Below are 26,591 nucleotides of genomic sequence, written 5' to 3' on the forward strand. Positions count from 1 at the left end.
ATCTCCCCTACCCCCCTTTCCCCTGAGAGTCAACAGTCTGTTCCATGTTTCCATCTCTCTGGACCTATTTTTTTCATCAGTTTATTTTGTTCATTAGATTCCACATATGTGTGAGATCATGTGATACTTGTCTTTCTCTGACTGGCTTATTTCGCTTAGCATAATATTCTCCAGGTCCCTCCATGCTGTCGGCTTCATTAAAAATATATATATATATTTTTATTGATTTCAGAGAGGAAGGGAGAGAGAGAGAGAAACATCAGTGATGAGAGAGAATCATTGGTTGGCTGCCTCCTGCACGAAACCCTAGCACGTGCCCTTGACTGGAATCGAACCCAGGACCCTTTAGTCTGCAGGCTGATGCTCTATCCACTGAGCCAAAGCAGTTAGGGCTGCTGCTTCTTTATTTTTTGTTCTTTTGTTGTTGTTGTTGTTGTTGTTGTTAATCCTCACCCGAGGATATTTTGCTATTGATTTTTTAGGGAGAGTGGAAGAAAGAGGGAAAGACAGAGAGAGAAACATCAATGTGAGAGAAACACATTGATTGGTTGCCTCCTGCACGAGCCCTCACCAGGGCCCAGCCCGGGGAGGAGCTTGCAACCAAGGTACGTGCCCTTGACTTTAATTGAACCCGGGACCCTTTGATCCTCAGGTCGACGCTCTGTCGCTGAACCAAACGGGCTAGGGGCTTCTTTATTTTTGAAGGGTAAATTTGTTGGTTATAGAATTCTTGGTTGAGATTTTTAATTTCAGGACTTTGAATATGTCATCCCACTGCTTCCTGGCCCCATTGTTTTTTATGAGAAAGCAGTTACTAATTTTATTGAGGATCCTTGTACGTGAGCAGCTTCTATATTGTTTCTTTCTAGAATTTCTCTTTGTCTTTTCTTTTGACATTTTGCTTATCATGTATCCAGGTTAGGTTCTCTTTAACTTTACCTGTTTAGAATTTGTTAAAACTTCTTCTTTAATATATAGATTAATATTTTATATAAAATTTGGAAAGTTTATAGTCATTACTTTTTTACATATTCTTTCTGTCCCTTTTTTTCTTCTCTGCTGGGATTCCCATTATGTATGTGTTTGTATTGTAGGAAGATGATCTCTTAGTTGCTGCTTTTTTACACCCCCTCCCTGTTGTTTTTTTCTCTTGTTTCTCCAACAGTATTTGCAATTGACTCATGTTTAAGTTTGCTCCTTCTTCCTTCTGCAGCTCCAACCCATTTTTGAGTCCCTAGTGAGTTTTTGCAATTATTGTACTTTTCATTTCTAGAATTTTTACCCGATTCTTATGTTTTCTCTCTCTTTATTAATATTATCTATTTGTTGAGACATTGCTCTTATACTTTCCTCTAGTTCTTTACAACATACTTATAATGGTAGATTTCATTCGGTTAATTCCAGTGTCTGGGCTTCCATTAAAGATAGTTTCTGATGATTGATTTTTTTCCCTGTGTATGGGCTATATTTTCTTATTACTTTATACGTCTCATAATTTTTTTGTTGAAACTCATCATTTCAAATTATGTGTGTGGCGCCTCTGGAAGTCATGTTCTTCCCCCTCCTCAGGCTTGTTGTTGATGGTGTCAGTTGCTTCTTGCTTGTTTAGTGACTTGCCTGAACCAATTCTGTAGTCTGCATTCTGTTGTGTGTGTGACTACTGAAGTCCTTGCTCGGTTAGCTTAGAGTTCAGCTAACGATTGAATAGATTTTCAACCGGTGTATCTCCCAGCCGTTGCTGAGGGCTCTCTGTGTATGTTGGGGCACGCTTCCGTTTCCTGGCTGGCAGTCTGTGCATCTCCACCTTCCCCTTTACTGCCAGAGGTGAGAGTGCCTTCTTGGGTCTTTCCCGGGCAGGTACCCAGCCTTGCACACACGTGTGGCCTTCTAGTTCCCAGGAACATGTCAGAGCTTTTCAGTTTTTCCTTGTACGCTCTTTGGTCAGCTTCTTGGCTCCAGTTGTGATTGCCACCTCAGGCAGCTGCCCTGTGAATCAGTTGTTCCTGATTATTTTTGATCATGGTGTCAGGGTAAAGCAAGCATGTCAGACTCAGAGGCTAACACGTTCCAAATAAACCAGAATTAAGTGTATGTGGGCCGCAAAAAAACAAAAGCTTCAATTTTCATAGAAACGTAGGTTTATTTCGATAGAGACATGCTGGATACAAAGGGCAGAAATAACTGAGTAATTGTTAACATAAAATAATAGAACATTTTAATAAAAATTAATATTTTTCTTTGAACATTAACTTACCAGACACTGAATAACTGTACAAATTATTGCACAAATAACTGCATAATCCCTATATCTGGACTGATAAGCGTAACGCAAATAAACCTATTTTTCTTGTTCTCCGAAAGCATAATATCTTCTGTTGCGCACACCAAATAAGTCAGTATAAGACTAATGACATGGCAATTGGCTGCTAAAGTATTCGCTGTTAGTATTAATGGTGCGCCTGTGCGTAAGGCGCATAAGGAAAATGAATGCAACATGATTATAGAAATCAATCATTAGCAAACGTTGTAGTTCGTTATAAATAACTAGTGGCCCGGTGCACAAAATTTGTGCATGGTGAGGGAGTTCCCCTCAGCCCAGTCTACACCCTTTCCAATCTGGGACCCCTTGGGGAATGTTTGACCGCCGGTGGTCAAACATCCCTCTCATAATCTGGGACTGCTGGCTCCTAACCGCTCACCTGCCTACCTGCCTGATCACCCCTAACTGCCTCTGCCTGCCTGCCTGATTGCCCCTAACTGCCCTCCCCTGCTGACCTGATCTCGCCCCCAACTGCTATCCCCTGCCGGCCTGATCTCGCCCCCAACTGCCTCTGCCTGCCTGATCACCCCCAATGGCTCTCCCCTGACGGCCTGATCTTGCCCCCAACTGCCCTCTCCTGCTGGCCTGATCTTGCCCCCAACTGCCCTCCCCTGCCGTCCTGGTTGCCCCCAACTGCCCTCCCCTTGCCAGCCTGATCTTGCCCCCAACTGCCTTCCCCTGCCAGCCTGATTGCCCCTAACGGCCTCTGCCTCGGCCCCCACCACCATGGCTTTGTCTGGAAGGAAGTCGGACATCCAGAAGATGGCCAGTTGACCCAGTCTAATTAGCATATTACCCTTTTAGTAGTATAGAGAGATTATATAGGATAGGATTGCTTAAATGGGGGAAAAGCCTTTTTCATCAGGAGGAGATGCTCTTGGCAGACAAAAATGCATAATCCCTATATCTGGACTGATAGCCAGCCATATGCACTATACTGCCAAACCAGTCATTAAAAAATTGAACCGCTTTCTTACACCTTACACCAAACAGTTGTTGCCCTTAAAACTCCTACTCAGCCCCCACCTTAGGTTCTGCCTTCATAGTTCACCCAGATTAGGTTCTGATTGGTCGGTTTCTATGCCAGTCAGTGTCAAAAGCTCTGCCTCTTAGGCAGCCATTGGTGCCTCACACTTCACCCAGATTTGCTTCTGATTGGTCGGTTTCTATGTCAGTCAGCGTCAAAAGCTCTGCCTCCTAGGCAGCCATTGGCTCCTCACACTTCACCCAGATTTGGTTCTAATTGGTCGGTTTCTATGTCAGTCAGCGTCAAAAGCTCCGCCTCCTAGGCAGCCATTGGCTCCTCACACTTCACCCAGATTTGGTTCTGATTGGTCGGTTTCTATGCCAGTCAGCATCTCTGGGCCTATCAACGGGCCTGATTAAAGAGGCGGGGCTGATCAGCAGCCCCAGCTGAGGCCAGAGAGAAAGAGAGGTGCAGCTGCTGGCCAGACCCGGAGGGAAAGAGAGAGGCAAATGCTGATCAACAGCTGCCATGGAGGCTACGAATCAGACCCTGCTTCTTTCTCTCTGGGCCTGATCCACAGCCCCCTCGGCAGTCAGTGCTGGGTCCAGGCTCACGCAGTTGAGGCAGTCAGTGCTGGGTCACCACGGCAACCCAGCACTGACTTCTGGTTGGTCGAGCCTCCAGTCATTGTGGATGTTATGTACTCTGGGTTTTTATATATTAGGATTACGTATGACAGGATATTATGAAAACTAAGTTACGAAAATTTTATTAAAATGTTTCTTACACACCATTATATTGGCTGGGCTGCAAAAATATTCATTGTGCACTGCATGCAGCCCTTGGGCCACGAGTTTGACATGCTTGGGGTAAAGGGTCTTGCACTGGGCAAACTCTGGATCAGTTCAAAAAAAGACAAATCTTGTTAAAGCGGGGGTGGTGTTTCAGGATTTGCCAGACAGGTCAGATAATGACAGTTGTCTGGGAATGGGTATTTTAGTACAATTTTCATTTTATTTTTTTAATCCTCACCAGATTATTGTATCTATTGATTTTTTTTTTTGATTTTTTTTGTAGAGAGAGTGAAAGGAAGGGGGGTGGGGAGACAGACATGGGTGTGAGAGAGAAACATCCACTGGTTGCCTCCTGCATGCACCCCAACTAGGACCACAGATCAACCTGCACCCGAGATCCATGCCCTTAACTGGGAATTGAACTCGTGACCCTTCTGTCCCTGGGCAACGCTCAGACCACTGAGGCCAACTGGCCAGGGCCCATTTTATTTTTTCCAGAGAACATTTCTTCAGTCCGTAAGGACTTAGTTTTTTACATGGGAGGTGGTGGGACAGCGCCCGAAGGTCTGAGTTGGGTGGGGCTGGGGTGTTCTGTCCTTCCAGGCTTCAGGAGAAGCATCTTGACCCTTGCTGTGAGAGGCACAGCTCACACAGTAGGGGGTTTTTCAGGCAGCTGGGGCGGGGGCGAGGGGGGGAGCGCAGAGGCCCCTAAGACACTAGCTTTGGAATATCCCTAATGGCTTCAGCCTCTATCGTGTTTTGAATGATGAACTTCTTTTTTTTTTAAAAAATCCTCATCAGAGGACATTTTTCCCATTGATTTTTAGAGAGAGTGGAACAGAGAGGGTGGAGGATGGGGGAGAGTGAGAGAACCATCCACATGAGAGAGACATATTGATTGGTTACCTCCTGTACACACCCTGACCAGGGCTGGAGATAGGTACACGTCCTTGACTGGGAATCGAACCCACAACCCTTCAGTCCACAGGCCGATAGTCTAACCATTGGGCACACTGGCCAGGGCACTTCTTAATGGCCTTTTCCTTGGGTACGTATTCAGTGCAGTTTATGCAAGGAATAGACTGCACGTGGCCCAGGCCTTTTTTGGCATGGCTGTTGTTCCTTCTTTTCTTGGTCATCTTGGAAAGGAGGACCCGAGAGAGGCTGGGATGGGGATTTTTACTGAGCTGCAAACTTGCTGAACTGTTTCCAGGGGCGGGAGGCTGCTGGTTTTCAGACTACTGTCATTGTGAGGCTGCTGTCTTTCGGCTGGTGTGTTGGAGATGGAAATAGGGCACAGGAAAACAATAGAAAAGTTGCTATTCTTACCAAGATTCAGCCGTTTTTCTTGAAGAATGATCCTTGGATTGTTGTAAGCCTTTGGTTAATTTTCAGAATTTTGTAAAATGTGATTTTGCTAATGTTTTCTTAGTATCTTTGAAGGAGCAGATGTTTTGAGTTCCTTATTCTGCCATTTTTGAAGGGCTGCTCCCCTGCTTGCTGTTATGATTTGCAATATTTTATCTCTTTGGAAGTATTGGTGACGTATTTTAAAAACTTTTCATCTGTTCTCTAAGTTGGTTTTTTTTTGTTTGTTTGTTTGTTTTTAACGATTGTCTCTCTTCTTCATGTTAGAATCCTTGCTCAGATATCTTAGAATTTTTGGTTGTCTGCTCAGATGAAAGAGTAGTTGACTAAAAAGCCACGGAGAAGGTCTGAGTGTAAGGGTGAGGCTTGTTGACTGTGAGAGCACTGGTATTTGTTTTTAGGGAATTATTTCAAATGTATATTATAGAATATTCTAGGAAGGGGTAATTAGATCTGAATTTTATAGTAAAGTAAGTAAGAATTGAAGAGTTGAATAAAAATTCAGAAAAGTCTGGAGAAAATAGTATTGGTTATTTGTCAAACTAGTAGTGATATTCATTTTAAATTTGAAGTCCAAAGACTTCAAAATTAAAACTGAAAAAAATGTGGTGGCTTCAGAGGTTAATCATTAGTTATTAGAACATATAAAACTCACCCTTTTAGACTTGTATAAATTGACTAGTGGCCTGGTGCACAAAATTTGTGCACATTGAAAAGGGAATTAGAGGAAATATTTTAATATTGCTATTTGCCCTTTCTCTATAATAGAAGTGTCAGAGATGAAAGAAAATTAGTAAAGTGTATATGAAAATCTCCCTTCTGTCAGAGTCTGGGGCGTACCACGGGACCCGGAGTCAAGTCCCCGCCCACCCGCACGCGCCTTGAAATCATGTGAGACCCAGACCTGGCCTGCCCACCCCCATCAAGCCCCGCAGGGTGGGGGGCGCAGCCTCAGGTCCCCCGGCCCCGGCCCGGCCCCGGGCGCGACGACCATCTGCGTATTAGCTCTTTATTATATAGGATAGGTCCCAAGAGAGGCGTTTTCTATTGCTGTCCTCAGAACTAGACAACAGAAGCCATTCCTGAGGCACACTTTGTTGGTATTAGACTGTTAGGTTACTGACCTCTTGAGGCGGTGACTTTGAGAAGAGCCCTGTGCAGGCATTATCAGCAGAGATTGAGGCAGCCAATCAGACAGGAGTGTGAAAGCACAGGAAAGGCCTGCTTGCCAAGGGATTCTGAATGAAGGTGCAGGTGCCACGAACAGAAATCTTTTTAGCATTCCCCTACCTCGCTGCTTGGGCCTGCCAGTTGTGGGTAACATGGCCACACTGAGAGATACTACCACAGATGGAGAAGCTACAGATTGTTCCACAGTTGTCATTGATAATGGTGAACAGTTTCCCAGGAATGGAAGAAATAATTGCCCCTTCCAGTAATTTTAGGAATAACCAGAGGTATTCCTAGAGGTATTCCTTGTCCCTAACTTACAAATTTGCAGACATGCTCATGTCAAAGGGTGAAGCTGTGACACAGCTGGCAACCTGTCTAGTGTTATTATTTATGGGCTTATTAAGCCATTGGAGGTCTTTGCTACTTATAAAAGGGAAGGTGATGGAAATATAAGAGATTCTAAAGCATCTTTTCAGATCTTTAGTAACTATTATATTTGAAAGTGAGTGACAGTTTTACTTATGTCTGGTTCTAACATGAGAAATACATTTTATTTTATTTAGTATTGATTTCACAGAGTTTAGGAAGGAAGAGGGAGAGAGAGATAGAAACACCAATGATGAGAGAGAGTCATCAATCGGCTGCCTCCTGCATGCCTCCCACTGGGGATCGAGCCTGCAGCCTGGACATGTGCTCTGACCAGGAATCAAACCCCGGCTTCCTGGTTCTTGAGTTGATGCTCAACCACTGAGCAACACTGGTGGGGCTAGGTTTTCAATTTAAATGCCAACTGTGCTTAATTGTGAGTGGCTGCCTAGAGCAGTTTGAGAAGGAATCTGAGGCTATATCTGACTTAGATGGGTTGAAAAGATAATTGATATCTACCATGGAGTGGGAAGGCGAGTAGAAGTATATCAGGCTAGTTCATCTCTTTATTTTACCTCTGTCTGCTGATGTGCTAAGTTGGATATGTTGTTTTTAACGATTGTCTCTCTTCTTCATGTTAGAATCCTTGCTCAGATATCTTAGAATTTTTGGTTGTCTGCTCAGATGAAAGAGTAGTTGACTAAAAAGCCACGGAGAAGGTCTGAGTGTAAGGGTGAGGCTTGTTGACTGTGAGAGCACTGGTATTTGTTTTTAGGGAATTATTTCAAATGTATATTATAGAATATTCTAGGAAGGGGATTTTGGCTCCCCTGTTACTTAGAATTCTGAATGAAATAGGAGCTCTAGAGATTAAGAACTTTCCACATTCAGCATCTAGCTAACTGCGAGATTCAGTGAATGAACCCAGAACGGAGGGCAGAATGATTGAAATAACTGGTTTTCTGTAGTGAGGGCAGGGGACTGCATTAGGTACCAGCTTTTCCACATAGTGATAAACTCTCCTGCACGACATAGTACTTGGTATATAGAGAATACTAAAAGAACATAGTTCCCATCTTTACCCCCAAGGAATTTCCATTCTGGTTGGAAAGAAAAGACAAACATGGTTGGAATGATTAGAGCTTGTGTGACTGGATTGTCTGTAAGAAAAGTGCTAAAATTTCAAATTAGGTCCCTGAAATGGATGGCGTAGGTTTGAATGCAGAAGTACATTACCTTGGTATCTTAACCTTTATACTTATTCAAATGTATCTGTGTTTGCTTGGGAAAGCCTCTTTTTTTCTTGAAACCCCCTCCCCCATCCCCCAACTTACCTCTAATTTTTGGTGTCACTCAGATAGAATGTTGAGTTTTGCTTCAATTTAAATGTCAAGGTGAAAATGATCCACTAATAAAAATTAATGTCATGTTGCTTTTTTTTAAGATGAAGATTACAATGTTTGTAGAGAAATTATTTACAGCATTTTAAAATTAAGCATAAATCATAGAAAAGAAAAGCCTTTGTAATATTTAGAGCATTTTAAAAATCTTTATCCTAAGTAACTAGCAGTCTGTGCTTAGGCAGAAATATATGCTTTTCATAGTGTATATTCATTTTGTATAGATCAATGAATTTAATGTCCGAGAGCACGAGCTCTGGATTCTTAATCTCAGGGCTGGAATCTCCACCCTAACTGTGTCACCTATGCAAGCTGTGGGGTTCTTGGTTTCTTGATCTGTGAAATGGGGATGGTAATAATCCCAGATCAGGCTGTTACAAGGGTTAAACAAGATCCGTCCGTTAGGGCCCTCAGGTCAGTGCTTGTTGAAGTTGTTATTGTTATAGTCACTGTCTTTGTTATTAGGTGGGTTTGTATCACTGGTTTTTTTCAGTGATGGTTAATAATTTATATTTTTTCATTCATACAGGTTGAATTTAATTTTTACAAAGTTTGATGAAGTCCAAAAATCTGGAAACATGATACAATCTGCAAATGGTGAGTAGAAAAAGCAGTCATTCTGTTTTTGCCTTATCAGTTTTACGTAAGCGATGCTTATGCTATTTCTGAGCAGTTGAATTTAATGTCTTGGTAAGAGTTACTAGGTCTTAAGACTTAATTTCCATTTACCCACTTTCCGAGGCCAAAAACTATGGAGGTGTCATTGACATTCTTTCATAACCTACCTTGAGTTCATCAGCTGATCCTGTTGGCTTTCCTGTTAAAAATACACCTGGAATCCCACTGGTTCTCACTGTAGCAGCTGCTTTTCTCTTAGCGAGAGCCGTCGTGGTAATTTACCTGAGCTCTTGTGTTAGCCTAACCAGTTTTCCTAATTTTAGTCTGTCAGAGCACCTAAAGTTTATTTTCCACACAGCAATCAAAGCAATCCTTTTAGAATGTAACGTCAGCGATGTTAATTCCCTGTTTGAAATCCTCCAGACGCTCCCCATCACATGGAGACGGCAGTTCAGAGCTCATCATGGCCCTCCAGGCCCTGCGTGGTCTGGTGCTGATCACCATTCTGGTGACACCTTGTTTTGTTCTTCCCCAAAGTTCTCTCGCTGCCATTCCGTTGGCCTCGCTGATTGTGAACATTCTAAGCTTTCCTCGCTTTGGGGCCTCTGTGCTTATGAATCTTTCTGCTCACAACACTTGTTCCCTCCGCGTCATCATGGCTGTCTGCCGCCTTCCATCCAGATCCCGGCTGTAGTGTCACTTCGTGACAAAGGCCATCTGGAACAGCACACCCACTTTCTGAGGGAACTCTCTGTGCCTCATCCTGCTTGACTTACCTTCTCAGTGCATATCACTGCGAAGCATTTCTACTCATGAGGGCAAGAACTGTGTTTTATTCCTTTCTTTATCCTTAATGCCTCACCAAGTCCCTGACATGTCATAGGTTGAATAAATAAAATAATAACTGAGACTTGAGTTCTGATCCATTGTCCATCATTTGTATTTAGTTTATTGTAGCTGATATTTGAGGACAATGGATAATTCTTGTGATTACAGAAGGGAAAGAAAAGAAAAGAGTGAATTACTGTATAAATAAAGTCGTCAAAGGGACAATTGTTAACAAGAACTTTTTCATACTCTGGATACCTCATTGCATCATAGCTATTTCAAAATTGCTGGAGATCTTAAATCATAGCATAACTTTCAAATTTTGAGTATCTTGAGGTTGTAAAGAAGTTTGAGTGATTTCCCCCAAAGTGATATACATGTAAGGAAGGACAAAGCCAGAACCCAACCCAGGCCTTTTGACTTACACTCTGCTATGTGCCTACCATTATCAGAAAAGAATTTGTCTTTAGGTAGCATGTTTCTATAAAATGCTTAACTGTCCTAAAGATGCTTTTTTTAATTAATTTTATTTTATTGTTTAAAGTATTACATATATCTCTTTTTTCCCCCCCATTGACCTTTTCCCCATTCCCCAGCCTCCCCTAACCCCTGTCACATGCCCTCATTCCCCCCACCCCCCGCTCCCAGTGTCTTGTGTCCATTGGTTGTGCTTATATGCATGCATACAAGTCCTTCGGTTGATCTCTTCCCCCCACTCCCCAACACTCCCCAGCCTTCCCGCTGTAATTTGACTGTCCAGTGGTTTTATTAATTTCTTTTATTTCTTATTTTCTAATTCCCTTTATTTATTTTTAAAATATTTTTTATTTTCAATCACAGGTGACATATGCTATTATATTAGTCTCAGGCATACACCCCAGCAACTAGATATTACATACTTAATACATGATCACCCTGATAAATCCTGCACCCATCGGACACTATACAGAGTTATTAGACTGTTATTGACAGTATTCCTTATGCTATACTTTACATTCCTGTGACAATTCTGTAACAACCAATTTGTACTTCTTAATCCCTTCATCTTTTTCACCTATCCACAACCCCCCTCCCATCTGGCAACAGTCAAAATGTTCTCTGTATCTGTGATTCTGTTTCTGTCCTGCTTGTTCGTTTATTTTATTTTTTAGATTTAATTGTTGGTAGATATGTATTTATTACCATTCTTCTGTTCATATTTTTTATGTTTTTCTTCTTAAAGAAGACCCTTTAACATTAATATAATATTGGTTTAATGGTGATAAACTCCTTTAGTCTGTGAAGCTGTTTAGCTGTCCTTTGATTCTAAATGATAACTTTCCTGGGTAGAGTAATCTTGGTTATAGGTCCTTGCTTTTCATCATTTGAATATTTCTTGCCACTCCCTTCTGGCCTGCATAGTTTCTGTTGAGAAATCAGCTGACAGTCGTATGGGAGCTCCCCTTGTAGGTAAGGGCTTTTCTCTTGCTGCTTTTAAGATTCTTTCTGTCTTTAACCTTTCGCATTTTAATTATGATGTATCTTGGTGTGGGTCTCTTTGGGTTCCTCTTCTTTGGGACTCTGTGCTTTCTGGACTTGTAAGTCTATTTCCTTCACCAAATTAGGGAAAGTTTCTGTCATTATTTTTTCATATATTTTCAATTTCTTGCTCTCTCTGTAATTCCAAAAAGCCCATGATATGAATGTTGGTACGCTTGAAGTTGCCCCGGAAGCTCCCTACCCTGACCTCATTTTTTCAGATTATTTTTTATTGTTGCTGTTCTGATTGGGTGTTTATGCTTCCTCATATTCCAAATTACTTATTTAATTCTTGGCTTCATCTACTCCACTGTTGATTCTCTGTAAATTATTCTTCATTTCAGTTAGTGTAGCCTTCATTTTTCCTAGTCCTTTTTCATGGTTTTGAAATTATCATTAAAATTCTGGAGCAACCTTATAACCATTGTTTTGAACTCTGTATCCAGTAGTTTGCTTGCTTCCATTTCATTTATTTCTCTTCTAGTCTTTCATTTGTGACGAGTTTCTTTGTCTCTGCATTTTGACTATTTCCTTGTTTTTGTTTCTATATATTAGGTAGAGCTGTTATGTCTCCTGAAATTGGTAGAGTGGCCTTTAAGAGGAAAACCTGGGACTCCCAACAGCCTCCATGTCACTCAACTATAATCTGGCTGGTTTTTATAGCCTCAAGTTACATGGACTTCTCTTCCCAGCTCTGGAACCCTGGGCTAGGGGTCTGGTGTTGGGCTGGGAACCCCTTGTTCCTTATGGGAGGCCTCGGCAGGGGAGATGTCCCTTCTGATTAAAAAACGTGCCACACGTCCCATTAATGAGTCTCTTTCCTCATTGATGTTTCTCTCACACTCTCTCCTCCCTTCCTCTCTGAAATCAATAATAATAATAATAACAATAATAATAATAATAATAAAAAGCCCTAGCCAGTTTGGCTCAGTGGATAGAGTCTCAGCCTGCAGACTGAAGGGTCCCAGGTTTGATTCTGGTCAGGGGCACATGCCTGGGTTGTGGGCTCGATCCTCAGTGTGGGGTGTGCAGGAGGCAGCCCATCAGTGATTCTCTCTCATCGTTGATGTTTCTCTCACTTCTCTCCCTTCCTCTCTGAAATCAGTAAAAATATATTTAACAAAACAAAACAAAAAACATGCCACACGTGGGTGTCGGACTGGTCTGTTCCACCCCTCTGCCCCTCCTACCAGTCTTGATGTGCTTTCTTCTTTTTTTAGTTGTAGGACTTCCATTCAACCAGATTTCAGGCGGTTATGAATGATGGTTTTTCTGTATTTTAGTTGTAATTTTGATGTGGTTAAGAGAGGCAGCGAGTACTGGCATTTACCTACACTGCCATCTTGGTTCTCCAATAATAACGCTTTTTTGAATAGGATCAGTGATGGGCAACCTTTTGAGCTTGGTGTGTCAAACTTCGCCAAAAAACTGAGCATAACTCGGGTAGTGTGTCACTTTGAGGAAAAAACTAACTCCAAGACTATAGTCACAAACATTTCATCCTCAGGAGCAGCAAATGTTTCATCCTCGGCATGCGGCCGCGTGTCATCAGAAATGGCTACGCGTGTCAGTGCTGACACGCGTGTCAGTGCTGACACGCGTGTCATAGGTTCGCCATCACTGGAATAGGTAATAAAAGCTCTGGATTTGAGCTAAGTTGAAAGAAACTATTAATGTAATAGCAATACTCTTAGGGAAGAAATGAGTTTCATCCTTGGTTGTATTTGTTGACATATTCAAAATTGCTTTCTAAGATGTGTAATTGATTATATAAAGTGTAAGAATTGTGACTAAATCAACAACTGAAAAACAGCTGAGTAGCAATTAGTCCTGTCTGTAATAGAATACTTCATACTCGAATGGTTCTTTTTTTGTTGCTAGGTTACCCCTAAAGTCTTTCACCTTTGACTGGCAAGAATATACATTGTTTTATAGATGTTTAAAAATACATTGTTTTATAGATGTTTCTTTTTTTTTCCCATCTCCAGATAATTAGCAAACTCCTTGAAGCAAAAATTACAGTTTTTCTTTCCTTGGGTTTTGAAAGCAAATTATTTTCTATTTAAGCTTTTGTTCTTTCAATCATGCAGATATGTTTATGTTCATGGGAGAATTTGATTTTCAGCATGGAAGAGCCAGTTATTAAAGACTGGTCAGTGTCCTTCAACTGCCGCCACTTAATGATCTTTAATTGGATTTGATTGAAGGGAGGCCCATGGACATTAATTTGGTTAAATATGTTCATGTTTTTGAGTTTCATAAGCAAAACTAACATGTTTATGAGGAAAGGATGAAAATATCATACTGGTAAATCCGTGAACATTTCATCATTCAGACTGCCTGAAATCTGGCTGAATGGAAGTCCTACAACTAGGAAGCTTAACAAAAAGACAAAATATTTATTTGCCAACAAAAATATAAACTAGATAAAAGATAATCAATTGGCCTTTATACAGAAATATATCTAGTTTATCATTTTACTGCCAAATGCATCCTACCTAATGTTTTTTCACTAAAAAATTTTATCATTTGAAATATGTTACAGATATTTCTAAGTTGTTGGAAATGAGAAATACTTATGCAAGTCTGATAACAAATAGACCGATGATTAATTGTTAGGTAAGATCTGAATTGTTGCCCAGTGTAGCTATGACTAAGTGTCAACATAAGGAACATCCAAACCCATAAGAATTTTTATGATTTTATTTGAGCCAAACTGATGACAGTTGCTGGGAAGCAAAATCTCAACAGAACGAGAAAATGCTCCAGAGAATGCACCTTATTTTACACATCACAATCAAAGAGAAAGACACGAGGGGCTTATATGACATTCATTGGTGGTAGATTAGAGGTGGGAGAAAGGAAAGTGGGGATTAGATAAAAAGTGAAATGAAGAGAGAGACTTTTTTGCATGGATAGGTATAGGATAGTTGACAGTTAACAGTATGGCACACAGAGATGGTATTGGGGGAACAAGGTAACAGGGAGGGGTTCCGTGGTCTTGTGCTCTGGTGGGAGTTGTGCTCTGAGGAGTCCGAGAAAAGGGATTTCTCAGGCATTCCAGAGGTGTGTTATCTTAGATGCGAAAAGACAGTTGACAGGCTCAGTTACGGTAAAGACTGACCTTTGTCGGGAAGATGGGACTACTCACCAGGACTTGCTTTTCATCAGGAAGTTTGCATTTCAGACCATCCCATATGGTTACTTTTGGTCTGAGTTTGTACGGCTGTCAGGCAGGCTGCCCCTGAGCTTGTCATGTTTAGTATGTGGCCCCTTTTTCATCCACAAAAGCATTCCTTTAAAAGGGAATTTATTGCCTATTGTTTTATTAAAAAGCCAGGCATTTATTATTTTGCATAGTCTTTAAAACAGTGCCGATGCCCTAGCCAGTTTGGGTCAGTGGATAGAGCATTGGCCTGCGGACTGAAGGATCCCGGGTTCGATTCCTGCCCAGGGCACATGCCCAGGTTTTGCGGGCTCGATCCCCAGTAAGGGGTGTGCAGGAGGCAGCCGATTGGTGATTCTCATCATTGATGTTTCTGTCTCTCTCCCTCTCCCTGAAATGAATAAAAATATATTTAAAAACAATGCTGATCGGGGCTCCCAGGCCCTCCCATACTTGTTCATTGCACTCTGCATGTCACACGGTGTGGGATTCAGGGCCTTAGGAAAGTGTTCCCATGGTCACAGGTACAGGATCATCTGGTAGAAAGCTGGCAAACATGCTGTGCTAGGAAGACCACCTACAGTGGCCTGGAAGGGACAGGTTCTGATACCAGCTGAAGCTACAGTTTGCTTTCTCTTCTTATTTAAGGTTTATGTTAGTCATGTTCTTCTCTGTTTTCAAGGGGAAAAGTCAGATAGTTGGTTAAATTTTTAAAAAACTAGTTTTAAAGAAGGCTGTCTTACATGAGTCAAGTCAGATGGAAAAGGCTCACCTCCCACCCAGCCCCTACCCCCCTTAAACACAGCGCTGTTATATATAGTCCAGGCTTTTATTTTGGAACAGGGTGCAGTTGTCCTTGGTCTAGATCACACTGAAGAAGCGGTGGGTGGGAGTTTGCTGATGCAAGTTGCTGTGGGTAGATACAGCGCTCAGAGCACTGCTTTTATTTGTACCAGGATCCCTGACAAACATGACTGCTGGGAAAGGTAGGCTCTTCTAATACATTCTGAAATTTTTGTTTAGGAAATAAATAAAATGTGTAAATATTTAAGATTTTATCATTGCTTTGATAACTAAATATTGTGGCTGAAACTTGGGAAAATAATTGCCATGAATGTTTGCATTTAGGCAGGAAAAATTGTGAAACCTACAGACACATTCATGTTAACCTTTGAGGACTAGAGGGGAAGTAGGAACAGTAAAACGAGCTTGCTGTGTTTCCTCAGCCTCTGGATTCCACGTACTTTTAATTTCTTTCTGCTCTTGTACTTGCGGTATGTGGATTAGGGTAATAAGTTTACAATTGCAGTACATTTGTCAGTAAGAATAAGCTGTCCTGAAAGGAATCTAGCGGCTAGAAATGTCAGGTGTTTCAGCAGTGGGTGGAGGAAGACAGGGAATTACAGCAGTGAATCATTTTATACAATTTTCCTTCCCTTTTAAAGATTTGCATTTTAAAAATGCAAAAGTGGAACTGAAAAACTACAAAAGAAGTATTGTTTTCTAAAAACTGTGTTGATTAGCCTTTTGCACTGGGATGTCGAGTGTGACTCGACATGGTTAGCATCTGTAGCAGCTCGATGAAAAAAGCAAGCGAGTGCAAAGGGTTAGTCTTTAGTGTTCACAGGGAGGTTTTACCTATGCCTTGTCGCGCTGAAGTGCTTTTGAAAGAACTCCCTGCGAACCAGGTTTGTGATTGAAGGAGAGGGCGTGGTGTGATGGGGCAGCCTGCGCTGCTGTCTTGCTTTCTATGGGACGCTCTTCCTGGCAGGCTGTGAATTGGTTGTCTCTGAAGGATATTTCCATACCCTGCAACGGAAACAAGATATAATAACAGACTCTGCCGCTGAACAGGTACGACACGGAGTAGATTTGCTCTGTGTTTGTTTTGTAGGGGATTGTGAAGGTGTGTGTATTTATCTCAAACTAAATTTGGTTCAGTTTGCAGAAAATGGTCATATTGGACGATGAGCATTTCTGCTTGTTAGTTATATTTTCATATTGGGAATTTAAAGCATAGAGTGACTGTATTTCTTTTCATTTCCTCCCGCATGACATTATTCTGTATTCAGGTTAAGCTGCTGTGGGAAATCAACACCTGGCCAGGGGAGTTCAGTCACTCATGTCTGGAGTGGCCGCTTTCAGAGCCCTTCATTTGACAGTTGAAAGTGTGTGGCTTATAGCATTTTTCTTAAGTTGTTGTATTTGTTAATATTTTTTAAACAACAGGCAAAATAATTATGGAAGTCAACTAATGTATTAAAAGCCATGGAGAGAGCCCGTGGATCTGAATTTAAAATAAAAACTTTTTCACTTGCTAATTCCTTTCAAATTGTCTTCTTGAAACACAAGCTTAGAAGCATTGGTAACTTTTACCTTAAGTAGCTGCAAATGTAGTAGGAAACAAGGTTTAAAAGCTGTTTTTTGCAGTTGTGGCATATTTGAATTTTTCTCTATCAAGCCATGATTAACAAAGATCATTAACAATCTGCAAAATACAATACCAACGATTCTACCACAATTGAGTGTAGAGTATTTTAGGATTTTTAAAGCACTTTCTTGAATGCCTTTTGTTTGTCTTATGATCCTCACAGCAGCCCCGAGGAGTAGGCAGGGCAGCTTTCACACGTGGGTACAAAGGCTTCAGGTTTTCTCTAATGGTGCTGGTGCTGGGCAGAGAGAGGGCCCTGGACCTTGTCGTCTTAGTCCTTTCAGCACAGCCCGTGGGCAAGCTCAGAGCTTCCCCTCTGCTGTTGGGATCAAGCCCGGCTTTGCTTGTTTCTGACATTGTACCATTTTCAGTCGCTGCCTTAGGGAATAATTAAAAAATGAAAGCATTCAAAGAGATATTATTAAAACAGGCAGTAGTACTGTATAACCAAGTGTTAGACACTTTGAAATGTGATTTTCCTGATCAGTTGTTTGCCAGTTGATAGGGGCTGGCTCCCAGGGAGGCAGTCTGGGAGAGGAAGTTGTGTTATAAACCTGATGAGTTTGTTTTCACAATCAGTTTGGTGTAATGCTGCAGGGGCAGATGAACAGGGGCCTTGTGCGCTGTCTCAGAAACTGAGGTTTTGGTTGTAGGCCATTTACTTCTGAGTTAAATTTTTAAAATAGGGTGGGGAGGAGTTAGAGAGATTGCTACAGGGTGACCAACTTTAATTTTATTAAATAAAACAACAACAATAACAAAGCAAAATCCCACCTATCTTGTTCTGTCATAAAACAAGGGCTATTGACGCCAATAAGAAATAAGAAAGATATAACTTAGAATAAAAGGTAGTCCTTGCCGAAACCGGTTTGGCTCAGTGGATAGAGCATCGGCCTGTGGACTGAGGGGTCCCGGGTTCGATTCCGGTCAGGGGCATGTGCCTTGGTTGCTGGCACATCCCCAGTATGAGGTGTGCAGGAGGCAGCTGATTGATGTTTCTCTCTCATAGATGTTTCTAACTCTCTATCCCTCTTCCTTCCTCTCTGTAAAAAATCAATAAAATATATATTTTAAAAAAAAATCCTCACCCAGGGATATGTTTAAAAAAAATAAAAAAAAGGTAGTCCTTAAAGTGCACTGAATTTAACTCCGATTAATTTACAAGTTTTCCTTACATTTCTCAGTTTGGTGCAGACTTGTGTAAATCGTCCAAAAAACGTCACAGTACTTTCAAGTGGCTTTTGTGTTTGGAGGGTTGATGTAAGTGGACAGGTGACTCAGTGTAGGCTTTGGAATCCCTCAGACTGAGGCTGCAGGAGCAGTGTGACCTGCGCTGACAGCTTGTCTGTCAGCTTTCGTTTTCTCCCACACAAGTTTGGGATAATAATTCCTGCTCCACTGTGAGGAGTAAATGAGATGGTGCCTGTAGCTAGCCTGGTAAGACCTGACCCATAAATACAGAACACAATCCACTGTGGCACTTAGATGGTCTAATGGGAGGTGAAAAGTTGGGCTGGGTGTTTAAAGTGATGTAATTGATGTTTCTGTTTAGATATGGAAAGCTCTCTAAAGAAGAACAAAAGCAGAATCATGTGTGTAATAAGCCCAGTTCTGGGTTTCTGACAGCGGCAGGACTTCGTGGGGAAGTGACTGATTTTAGGGTGGGAGCACAGGCCTCAACGGAAAGATTCCCGATGGTCAAAGCTGGAACAAGTTGAGCAATAAGACAGAGTAGTATTGGGTTATTACCCAAAGTATAAGCTCAGTGTTGGTGAGTCCATGCCAGTAAGCCAGGGAGACGAGACAACTCTCCCAGGCGGAATCACTCCAGATCAGCTTTGTAGCTGCTCCACCTAGAAGAGGAGAGCATCCCCCCCACGCTGTGTGTGAGGTGCACAGGGCTTCTTCCAGAGCGCAGTGCGGCCAGCCGGACACACTCTACCTTAGGGGCCGGGGTCCATGGCAGCAGTCTAGTGGATGGCATGTTCTCTTTTTTTTTTTTTTTTAATATATTTTATTGATATTTTACAGAGAGGAAGGGAGAGGGATAGAGAGTAAGAAACATCGATGAGAGAGAAACATCGATCAGCTGCCTCCTGCGCACCCCTTACTAGGGATGTGCCTGCAAGCAAAGTACATGCCCTTGACCGGAATCGAACCTGGGACCCTTCAGTCCGCAGGCCGATGCTCCATCCACTGAGCCACACCGGTTTCGGCATGGCATGTTCTCTTGATGCGATGCGATGCGATGCGAATGGCATTTTACCTTGTAGTCTTCCTTCCCCAAACCCATAAACTCTATCTAACCATGATGGAAAAATGAGGTAAATATTTGCAGATTGAAGGAATCTGTGAACTATCCAACCAGCACTCCTGGAAGCTGTCAAGGAAGTCTGAGAACTCACAACCTGGAGGAGCCAGGGAGGTGTGATGACTACGTGTCACTTGGTATCCTCAGGGGGGTCTGGAACAGATAAAGGACAGTAGGGGGAAAGGAAGGAACTCTGAATAAACTATGGATTTTAGTTAATAACGTATCAAAAGCACACTGCTAATATTAGATGTTAATAGTAGGGAGACTGTGCGTGGGGTAAATGGGAACTCTCTACCGTCTTCACAACCGTCCTGTCACTCGAACACTATTCCAAAATAGAAAATTAAAAAAAACAAAAATCTGGAAACTAGTAGTGGAGTGGGAGAGAAGCCTTTTATTCTCATTTTATTTTCTTCTGGTAATATTTGAGTTATTTAATTATGTTTATACATGCATTAATTTTGTTCTTTGAGAAAGGTTCCATAGTGGGATTATATGCTTTTACTTTTATGTGTTTTTTAATTGAAATTCTTTATTGTTGAAAGTATTACATATGTCTCCTTTTCCCCCCATTGACCTCTCTCCAGCCGCTCCCGCCCTCCCAGCACATGCCCTCACCCCCCACTGTCTGTGTCCATTGCTTATGCTCATATGCATACATACAAGTCCTTTGGTTGATCTCTTATCCCTCACCCCCTTCCCTCTGAGGTTTGATGGTCTGTTAAATGCTTTTTTTTTTTAAAGTATATTTTTATTGGTTTCAGAGAGGGAGAAAGAGATAGAAACATCAGTGATGAGAGAGAATCATCAATTAACTGCCTCCTGCATGCCCCACACTGGGGATTGAGCCCACAACCTGGGCATGTGCCCTGACCGGGAATCCAGCCATGACCTCCTGGTTCATAGGTCGACGCTCAATTCCTGAGCCCCGCCGGCTGGGTATGCCAGCTATTATTTAAAACTGCATGACACAGCGGTCAGAAACATGCCAAAATGTTTCTAGGTGGTGGCCTTATGAGAGATTGCTTTCTTCTTTGTGTGTTTTCTATTTTTCAAATGGGGCGGAGAGGGTTCCAGATATGTGCGAGTGAACTGGATGGTTGTGGCTGCATTCTGGACTTACCTGAGGCCTGGAAAGACCCTGGACAGGCACCTCAGATTCCAAAAGAGGAGGCAAGCTATTCACCTCTAAGGCTAGTTGTTTGAAATTCAGGTAAAAAAGGATTTAAAAAACAACAACAAAAACCAGTGATTTCTGTGCTTACTCTTCAGATAAAAATTTTGATGATGAAGATTCTGTGGATGGTAACAGACCTTCCTCTGCCAGTTCTACATCATCCAAAGCTCCACCAAGCTCACGGAGAAACGCTGGAATGGGCACCACCCGGCGGCTTGGATCATCCACTCTTGGGTCTAAGTCTTCAGGTAATTCCAAGCCCTGGGGGCAGTGTGCGGTCAGCTGTGCAAGCTTTTAAAACCAGGCGTGCGTGGTTCTTGCCTTCTGGGTCCTTCCGAAGTGAAGCAGTCTCGCTCGCAGTGTCTCTGCTGGCCATTCTTATCTTCTGTGCTGTCAGTGTGAGGAGTTGGAGGGACGGAAGTTTGAGATGCTGTGTTGCCACCTTTTGGTAAGCAGAGCCTGTAGCAGAATGAAGCCCACACCAAGGGAGGCGTAGCTAAGAGAGAGAGGAAGCGCAAGAGGGCGCTCTGGTGGCACTGGTTGATTACTGACGGGCTCTCTCAGTGTCTGAAAGTGTAATGGGGCCTTCTTAGCCAGTTTTTACTTATCAAGACAGACTATCCAGATCAGATTGTATCTTCTGTCTTTAAAATGTATTTTGTTTCTCCAGGTAGCATTATTCCTTGTGAGACCAGTACAGATATTAAATTAAGTAAATAGTAGGGATTAGTTCCTTGAGGCTTAAAAATTGATTTACAAAGATTTCCTCCCTAAATCCTGACGCCCACCCCCGAATTTGGACAGTTTGAGTCCTTATAATTTACTTCATTTTGGTGTCACATTGTGAATTTATATGCACATTTCCTACTTTTTTACTTCTAAAATGTTATGTGGCCACTGCTTTTAGACCGTGCTCCTGTTAGCATTGAGCTTTTGAGCTTGCTGATGTGCTGAGTTAAAGCTGGAGCCGGGTTAGCATCCGCACGCCGCGTCCTGCTGGTCTTGCCTGCTCTCGGAGCTGGCCCTGGAGTGCTGGAGTCTGGGCCGGAGCGGCGTGCTGCACTGCAGGGCCTCTGCCAGCGGCTCTATCTGCTTGGAGAGAGTGAACCTCTAACTTTTTTTAGGGGAGTGCATTTAAAAATTATTATTTTTGTTATTGAGCTTAAATTCACATAGCATAAAATTTACCATTTTAAAGATCACAATTCATTGGCATTTAGTATATTCACGGTATTGTGCACCTACCACTTCTAGTTCCAAAACAGTTTCCTCACCCCAAAAGAAAACCCCACACTTTATACATTGCTCCCCATTCCTTCCCCCAGCCCTTGCCCATCACCAATCTGCATTTTGTCCCTGAGAGTTCACTTATGCTGGCTGTTTTGGAGAAATGTGTCTTTGCTCTGGCTTCTTTCACTGAGCATGTTTTTGAGATTCATCTACATTGTAGCATGTATCAGTACTTCATTCCTCTATGGCCGAACAGCCTTCCTACTCCTTTTTCTTGATCTAGTCTTGAGTGGTGTCAATTCTACAAATAAGGTTTCAGAAATTTCTGAATGATCAGACCACTTCATTTCCTTCCCACCCTTCACCCAGACATTCCTTCCAAAAGTCTCAGCTGTGTAAACCAGCAGAGATGCCAGCCCTGTCTTCCCCTTCGGCCCTGATCTCAGCTTTTCCCCATTTTATGTAGCGCCATGGCCATGAATTTCCATGTTGGCTCCTCCTTGTCAGATCCCTAGTCCTCTTCCCTCTGTGGGTACGTGGCGCAGTGCCTTACGCAGGGAGGCCTCAGGACCTGTCTGCTCAGTGGGGTCCAGTCCTAGCGCTAGAACAGGCACAGAGCACCCAGCTCAGTGCATGACTGGCACCTGTCCATAGTTGGCCTGTAAATGCCGTGTGAGTGGTTGTTCATCGGGGGTTGGCACGCATGTACTGCTGCCAGGAGGTGTCCATAAAGCCTTTTTCTGTGCGGTTCCAGCAGGACACTCAACACCACAGAGGTGTCTTGAAAGAAGCTCTAGAGAAGCACTCACAGTGATCAGTGTGCATCATTAATGAGGGTTACAAGGAACCTGCAGACACCAGTTTTGAAATCTTTATTATGAAAACAACAGTTGTAAGATGTCGTAAGATTTTATGTGTGGAGTTCATAGTAGCAAAAAGAAAAAACTTGCTGCTAAGTGATAGCAATTAACTTTTAAGTATACAAAGCATCTTACAACAATTTTATAGGGGAAACTTGTTACTGATGCATAAATGAAAAATTGGCAATTATCATGAGTTCAAAGGGAATGAAAATGTTTTAAGGCTAATATAAAGTTGAAATGAAACTGTTAAATGGATTAGAACTTATTTTAATTGGTTGCGCATTGACTCATGAACCAGGAGGTCACGGTTTGATTCCCAGTCAGGGCACATGCCAGGTTGCAGGCTCAATCCCCAATAGAGTGTGTGCAGGAAGCAGCCGATCAATGATTCTCTCTCATCATCGATGTTTCTATCTCTCCCTCTTCCTTCTCTAAAATCAATAAAAACATATTTTTTTTAAAATGAGTAAAGTATTGTGTAATCACAACACTTGAAATTTTTATTAAGCTTTAAAGAAATGATTACAAATCTACCCAAAATATAACTTTTATTGTATTTATTCAGATTGTTCCAATGCACATTATTTACATTTTAAAATAAATTTTTTATAGCGCCAAAAGAAGGAGCTGGCGCTGTTGATGAAGAGGATTTCATTAAAGCCTTTGATGACGTACCTGCAGTGCAGGTGAGTGAGGATGTTTGAGTTTGATTAAAAACAAGGAGAGGCTTACTCTTCCAAGTTCACTTTTCAAATATGTGATATGGGAAGTTCCTTACTCGGTAAGTAATTTTACGTATCAAGACTACAGGAGATCTGAGGTTGCAGACTAGAAATGTTGGAGCCTTTTATAGCTGAAATGGGCAAAAGTCAAGGCCCAAGGATGATCTTTCAGTATGAAAGTAAGTAGAAAGAAGTTGCTTCCTCTAGTAACAAGTTTGTGGGTCTGGGCACATAAGAGAGGGGGGAGGGGAGTGATTAGATTACACAAAGGAACAAAGAAGCATGCTTATTTAGGGATTTTTCTTAGAAAAATTTGTAAATTTGAAGGGTTTTGGTGTCTGAGAAGCTATGAAGAATCCTATATAATAAAGAGGTAATATGCAAATTGACTGTCACTCCAACACACAAGATGGCCGTCCCCATGTGGACACAAGATGGCCGCCACAAGATGGCCAGCAGGGGAGTGCAGTTGTTGGCTATCAGGCCAGCAGGGGAGGGCAGTTGGGGACCCAGGCATGCAGGGGAGGGCAGTTGGGGGCAACCAGGCCAGCAGGGGTGGGCAGTTAGGGGCAATTGGACCGGCAGTGGAGCAGTTAGGCGTCGATCAGGCTGGCAGGGGATTGGTTAGGGCAGTGGTTGGCAAACTGCGGCTCGCAAGCCACATGTGGCTCTTTGGCCCCTTGAGTGTGGCTCTTCCAAAAAAAAAGCACGTGCGGGTGCGCATGTACAGTGCAATTGAAACTTCGTGGCCCATGTGCAGAAGTCGGTTTTCGGCTTTCAAAAGAAATTTCAATCGCTGTACTGTTGATATTTGGCTCTGTTGACTAATGAGTTTGCCGACCACTGGGTTGGGTGACCAGGCTGGCAGGCAGAAGTGGTTAGGGGCAATCAGGCAGGCAGGCGAGCGGTTGGGAGCCAGCAGTCCTGGATTGTGAGAGGGGTCCCAGATTGGAGAGGGTGCAGGCTGGGCTGAGGGACACCTGCGTGCACCTGCGCCTCCCTTCCCCCTCCCCCCCCCATGCACGAATTTTGTGCACCGGGCCTCTAGTGGTCTTGATGCTTCACTTAAGTACCTAACAGATGAAGCAAAGGTATTGATAAAAGTTGAGGTAAAGTCATACATTTTAACTGCTTTGAATGTCTTAGTGCTTTTATTAATGACTGGAGGTAGTGATACTTTTCTTAGCCTACATTGACTATCCAATGCTCTGGATTCCTATAGCATTTTATGTCTATACTAGAGGCCTGGTGCATGGATTCGTGCACCAGTGGGGCCCCTCAGTCTGGCCTGCGCCCTCTTGCAATTCAGGACACCTCAGAGGATGTTGGACTTCCGGTTTCGGCCCAATCTCCACAGGCCAGGCCGGATCGGGCCAAAACCGGCAGTCTGACATCCCCGAGGGATGTAGTAGTGCACAAAGTGGCAGGCGGCCGGGGAGGAGCCCAAGCCTGAGCCTGGGAGGACGCCACGCCACGCCACGCCACGCCACGCCACTCCCACTCATCCTTGCCCCGCTGCATCACTGCCACTCGGATAGTGCTGCTGTGGAGGTGGGAGAGGCTCGTGCCACCACAGCTGCACTCACCATCCATGAGCCTGGCATCTGGTGCCCGTCGGTCAGTTGAGCGGTGCTCCCACTGTGGGAGCGCACTGACCACCAGGGGGCAGCTCCCGTGTTGAGCGTCTGCCCCCTGGTGGTCAGTGCACGTCATAGCGACAGGTTGACCAGTTGTTTGGTTGTTGGTTGCTTAGGCTTTTATATATGTAGATGAATTGCTTGTTAACTGCTGTTTGGTTTCCATATGTGTGTAAATGAGATAACAGGCATCTTAGGCTAAGTTTCATCCTTAAGTTCTTGACCTTTCCAGCATGGCTCATACCTGGTTGGTGATACTCCCACCTGTCTCATCAGATGTGGGAGTAAATGAAAAAGCAGATTTGAAAGTGATGGACGTGAAAGAGGTGTAACGTGTTGTTACATGTGAAGGACTTCTGCACCACTGACCATTCTCTGCAGGTCTTGTTCTTTTCAAATGGAAAGCCATCTGTTAAGTTTACCATAAAGCTGTATTTGAGGCTGGGTTACCCCTATATGGGCACCAGATCTAGTGGGTCCATACTCACAAGGGGGATGAAGCTCACTTCAGGACAAATCTGTCCAGATGTTATCTCATAGGGTCTTCTGGAAAGTGAAAGGATTTATTTTACTAAATGCTCTTGACTTGATGTAATTAAGAAATAATCTTTTTTATTTTTTACATTATCTTGTGCTTATTGTAAATTGATTTTGCTTACAGATTTATTCCAGCCGAGACCTCGAGGAATCCATAAACAAGATTAGGGAAATACTATCTGATGACAAGCATGATTGGGAGCAAAGAGTAAATGCTGTAAGCCAGTGATTTTATGTGATTTCATTTTCACTAGATTCTAAACTCTTTATTATGAAATTGGGATATAGCTCTAATGAATTTTAAGGAGTAAATATTTTAAGTAAAAATTACTGCATTAACATTTTACCTTTTAGTAGAGTACCTCACTTCTATTTTTAAAGCATGCAGACTTCCACCTTTATGTAGATCCTCTGTTTTTAACGAGGACCTAATTGTGGAAGGTCTGGTGATGCCCTCCACTCTCACCTGGGAAAGACACCGTCTGATTGTTGGCCAGCGAAGCTGCTTTTTAGTGGCATTTAGTGTGATCCTCTCCTCCTTTCTTCACATCGCGTGCTAGAAAGTCCTGGTCTGCCTGTTTTTAAAAGCAGATTAATGAAAGCAAGTAGCTGAACATTAAGGGGACGGTGTGTCTGATCTGAGGAAAGCTGTTATTACAGTGGTTGGCTGGCAAAAAGAGGGGTGGTAAAAAAGTATCGTGTTCTCTTTCAATTTCAGACCAGCTTTTAGTAATGATGCCGTGGAGGATACTAAAAGAGACTGTAGGATTGCTACTTCCTTTGATTTATTAAATAAATGGCAGTTGGAGTGGGTGTGGGGGAAGGTAAGCTTAGGGGGGAAGAGCTTTTTACAAGCTAAAATGCAGGTTTTGGTTATTTTATCATTAGGATAGAATGTATACACTAAGATGTTTTCAATTTAAAATGCATTTTGTAGAATTGTATTTATCATAGGTACTACATTTTAAAAATTATTTTTTTTATTTTTGGTATGTAGATTTGTTCATTATATTAGCTAACATTTAATTGGCTGAATTCTTTTTGTAAAACTATTTCTATATCATTTAACTTTGACATTGATCTCTCATATTTGATGGCTTCTGTTATTTCGTATGTTCTGTTTTAGGAACAGTTTTGTATATCTCCTAATTTTCTCTATCCC

General features: G+C 42.5%; 1 protein-coding gene across 1 annotated transcript in view; it reads left to right on the forward strand.

Moving 5' to 3' along the window:
• CLASP1 (cytoplasmic linker associated protein 1) overlaps positions 1 to 26,591 on the forward strand; it is a 254,968-nt gene that overhangs the window by 101,364 nt on the left and 127,013 nt on the right. The window contains exons 8-11 of the mRNA XM_054723340.1: positions 8,918 to 8,985; positions 20,536 to 20,688; positions 23,146 to 23,219; positions 25,554 to 25,646. Of these exons, the coding sequence (XP_054579315.1) occupies positions 8,918 to 8,985; positions 20,536 to 20,688; positions 23,146 to 23,219; positions 25,554 to 25,646 (388 nt within the window). The remainder of the gene's footprint in view (positions 1 to 8,917; positions 8,986 to 20,535; positions 20,689 to 23,145; positions 23,220 to 25,553; positions 25,647 to 26,591) is intronic.

The sequence above is a fragment of the Eptesicus fuscus genome, chromosome 11 (genome assembly GCF_027574615.1).
Source record: "Eptesicus fuscus isolate TK198812 chromosome 11, DD_ASM_mEF_20220401, whole genome shotgun sequence".
Taxonomy (NCBI): domain Eukaryota; kingdom Metazoa; phylum Chordata; class Mammalia; order Chiroptera; family Vespertilionidae; genus Eptesicus; species Eptesicus fuscus.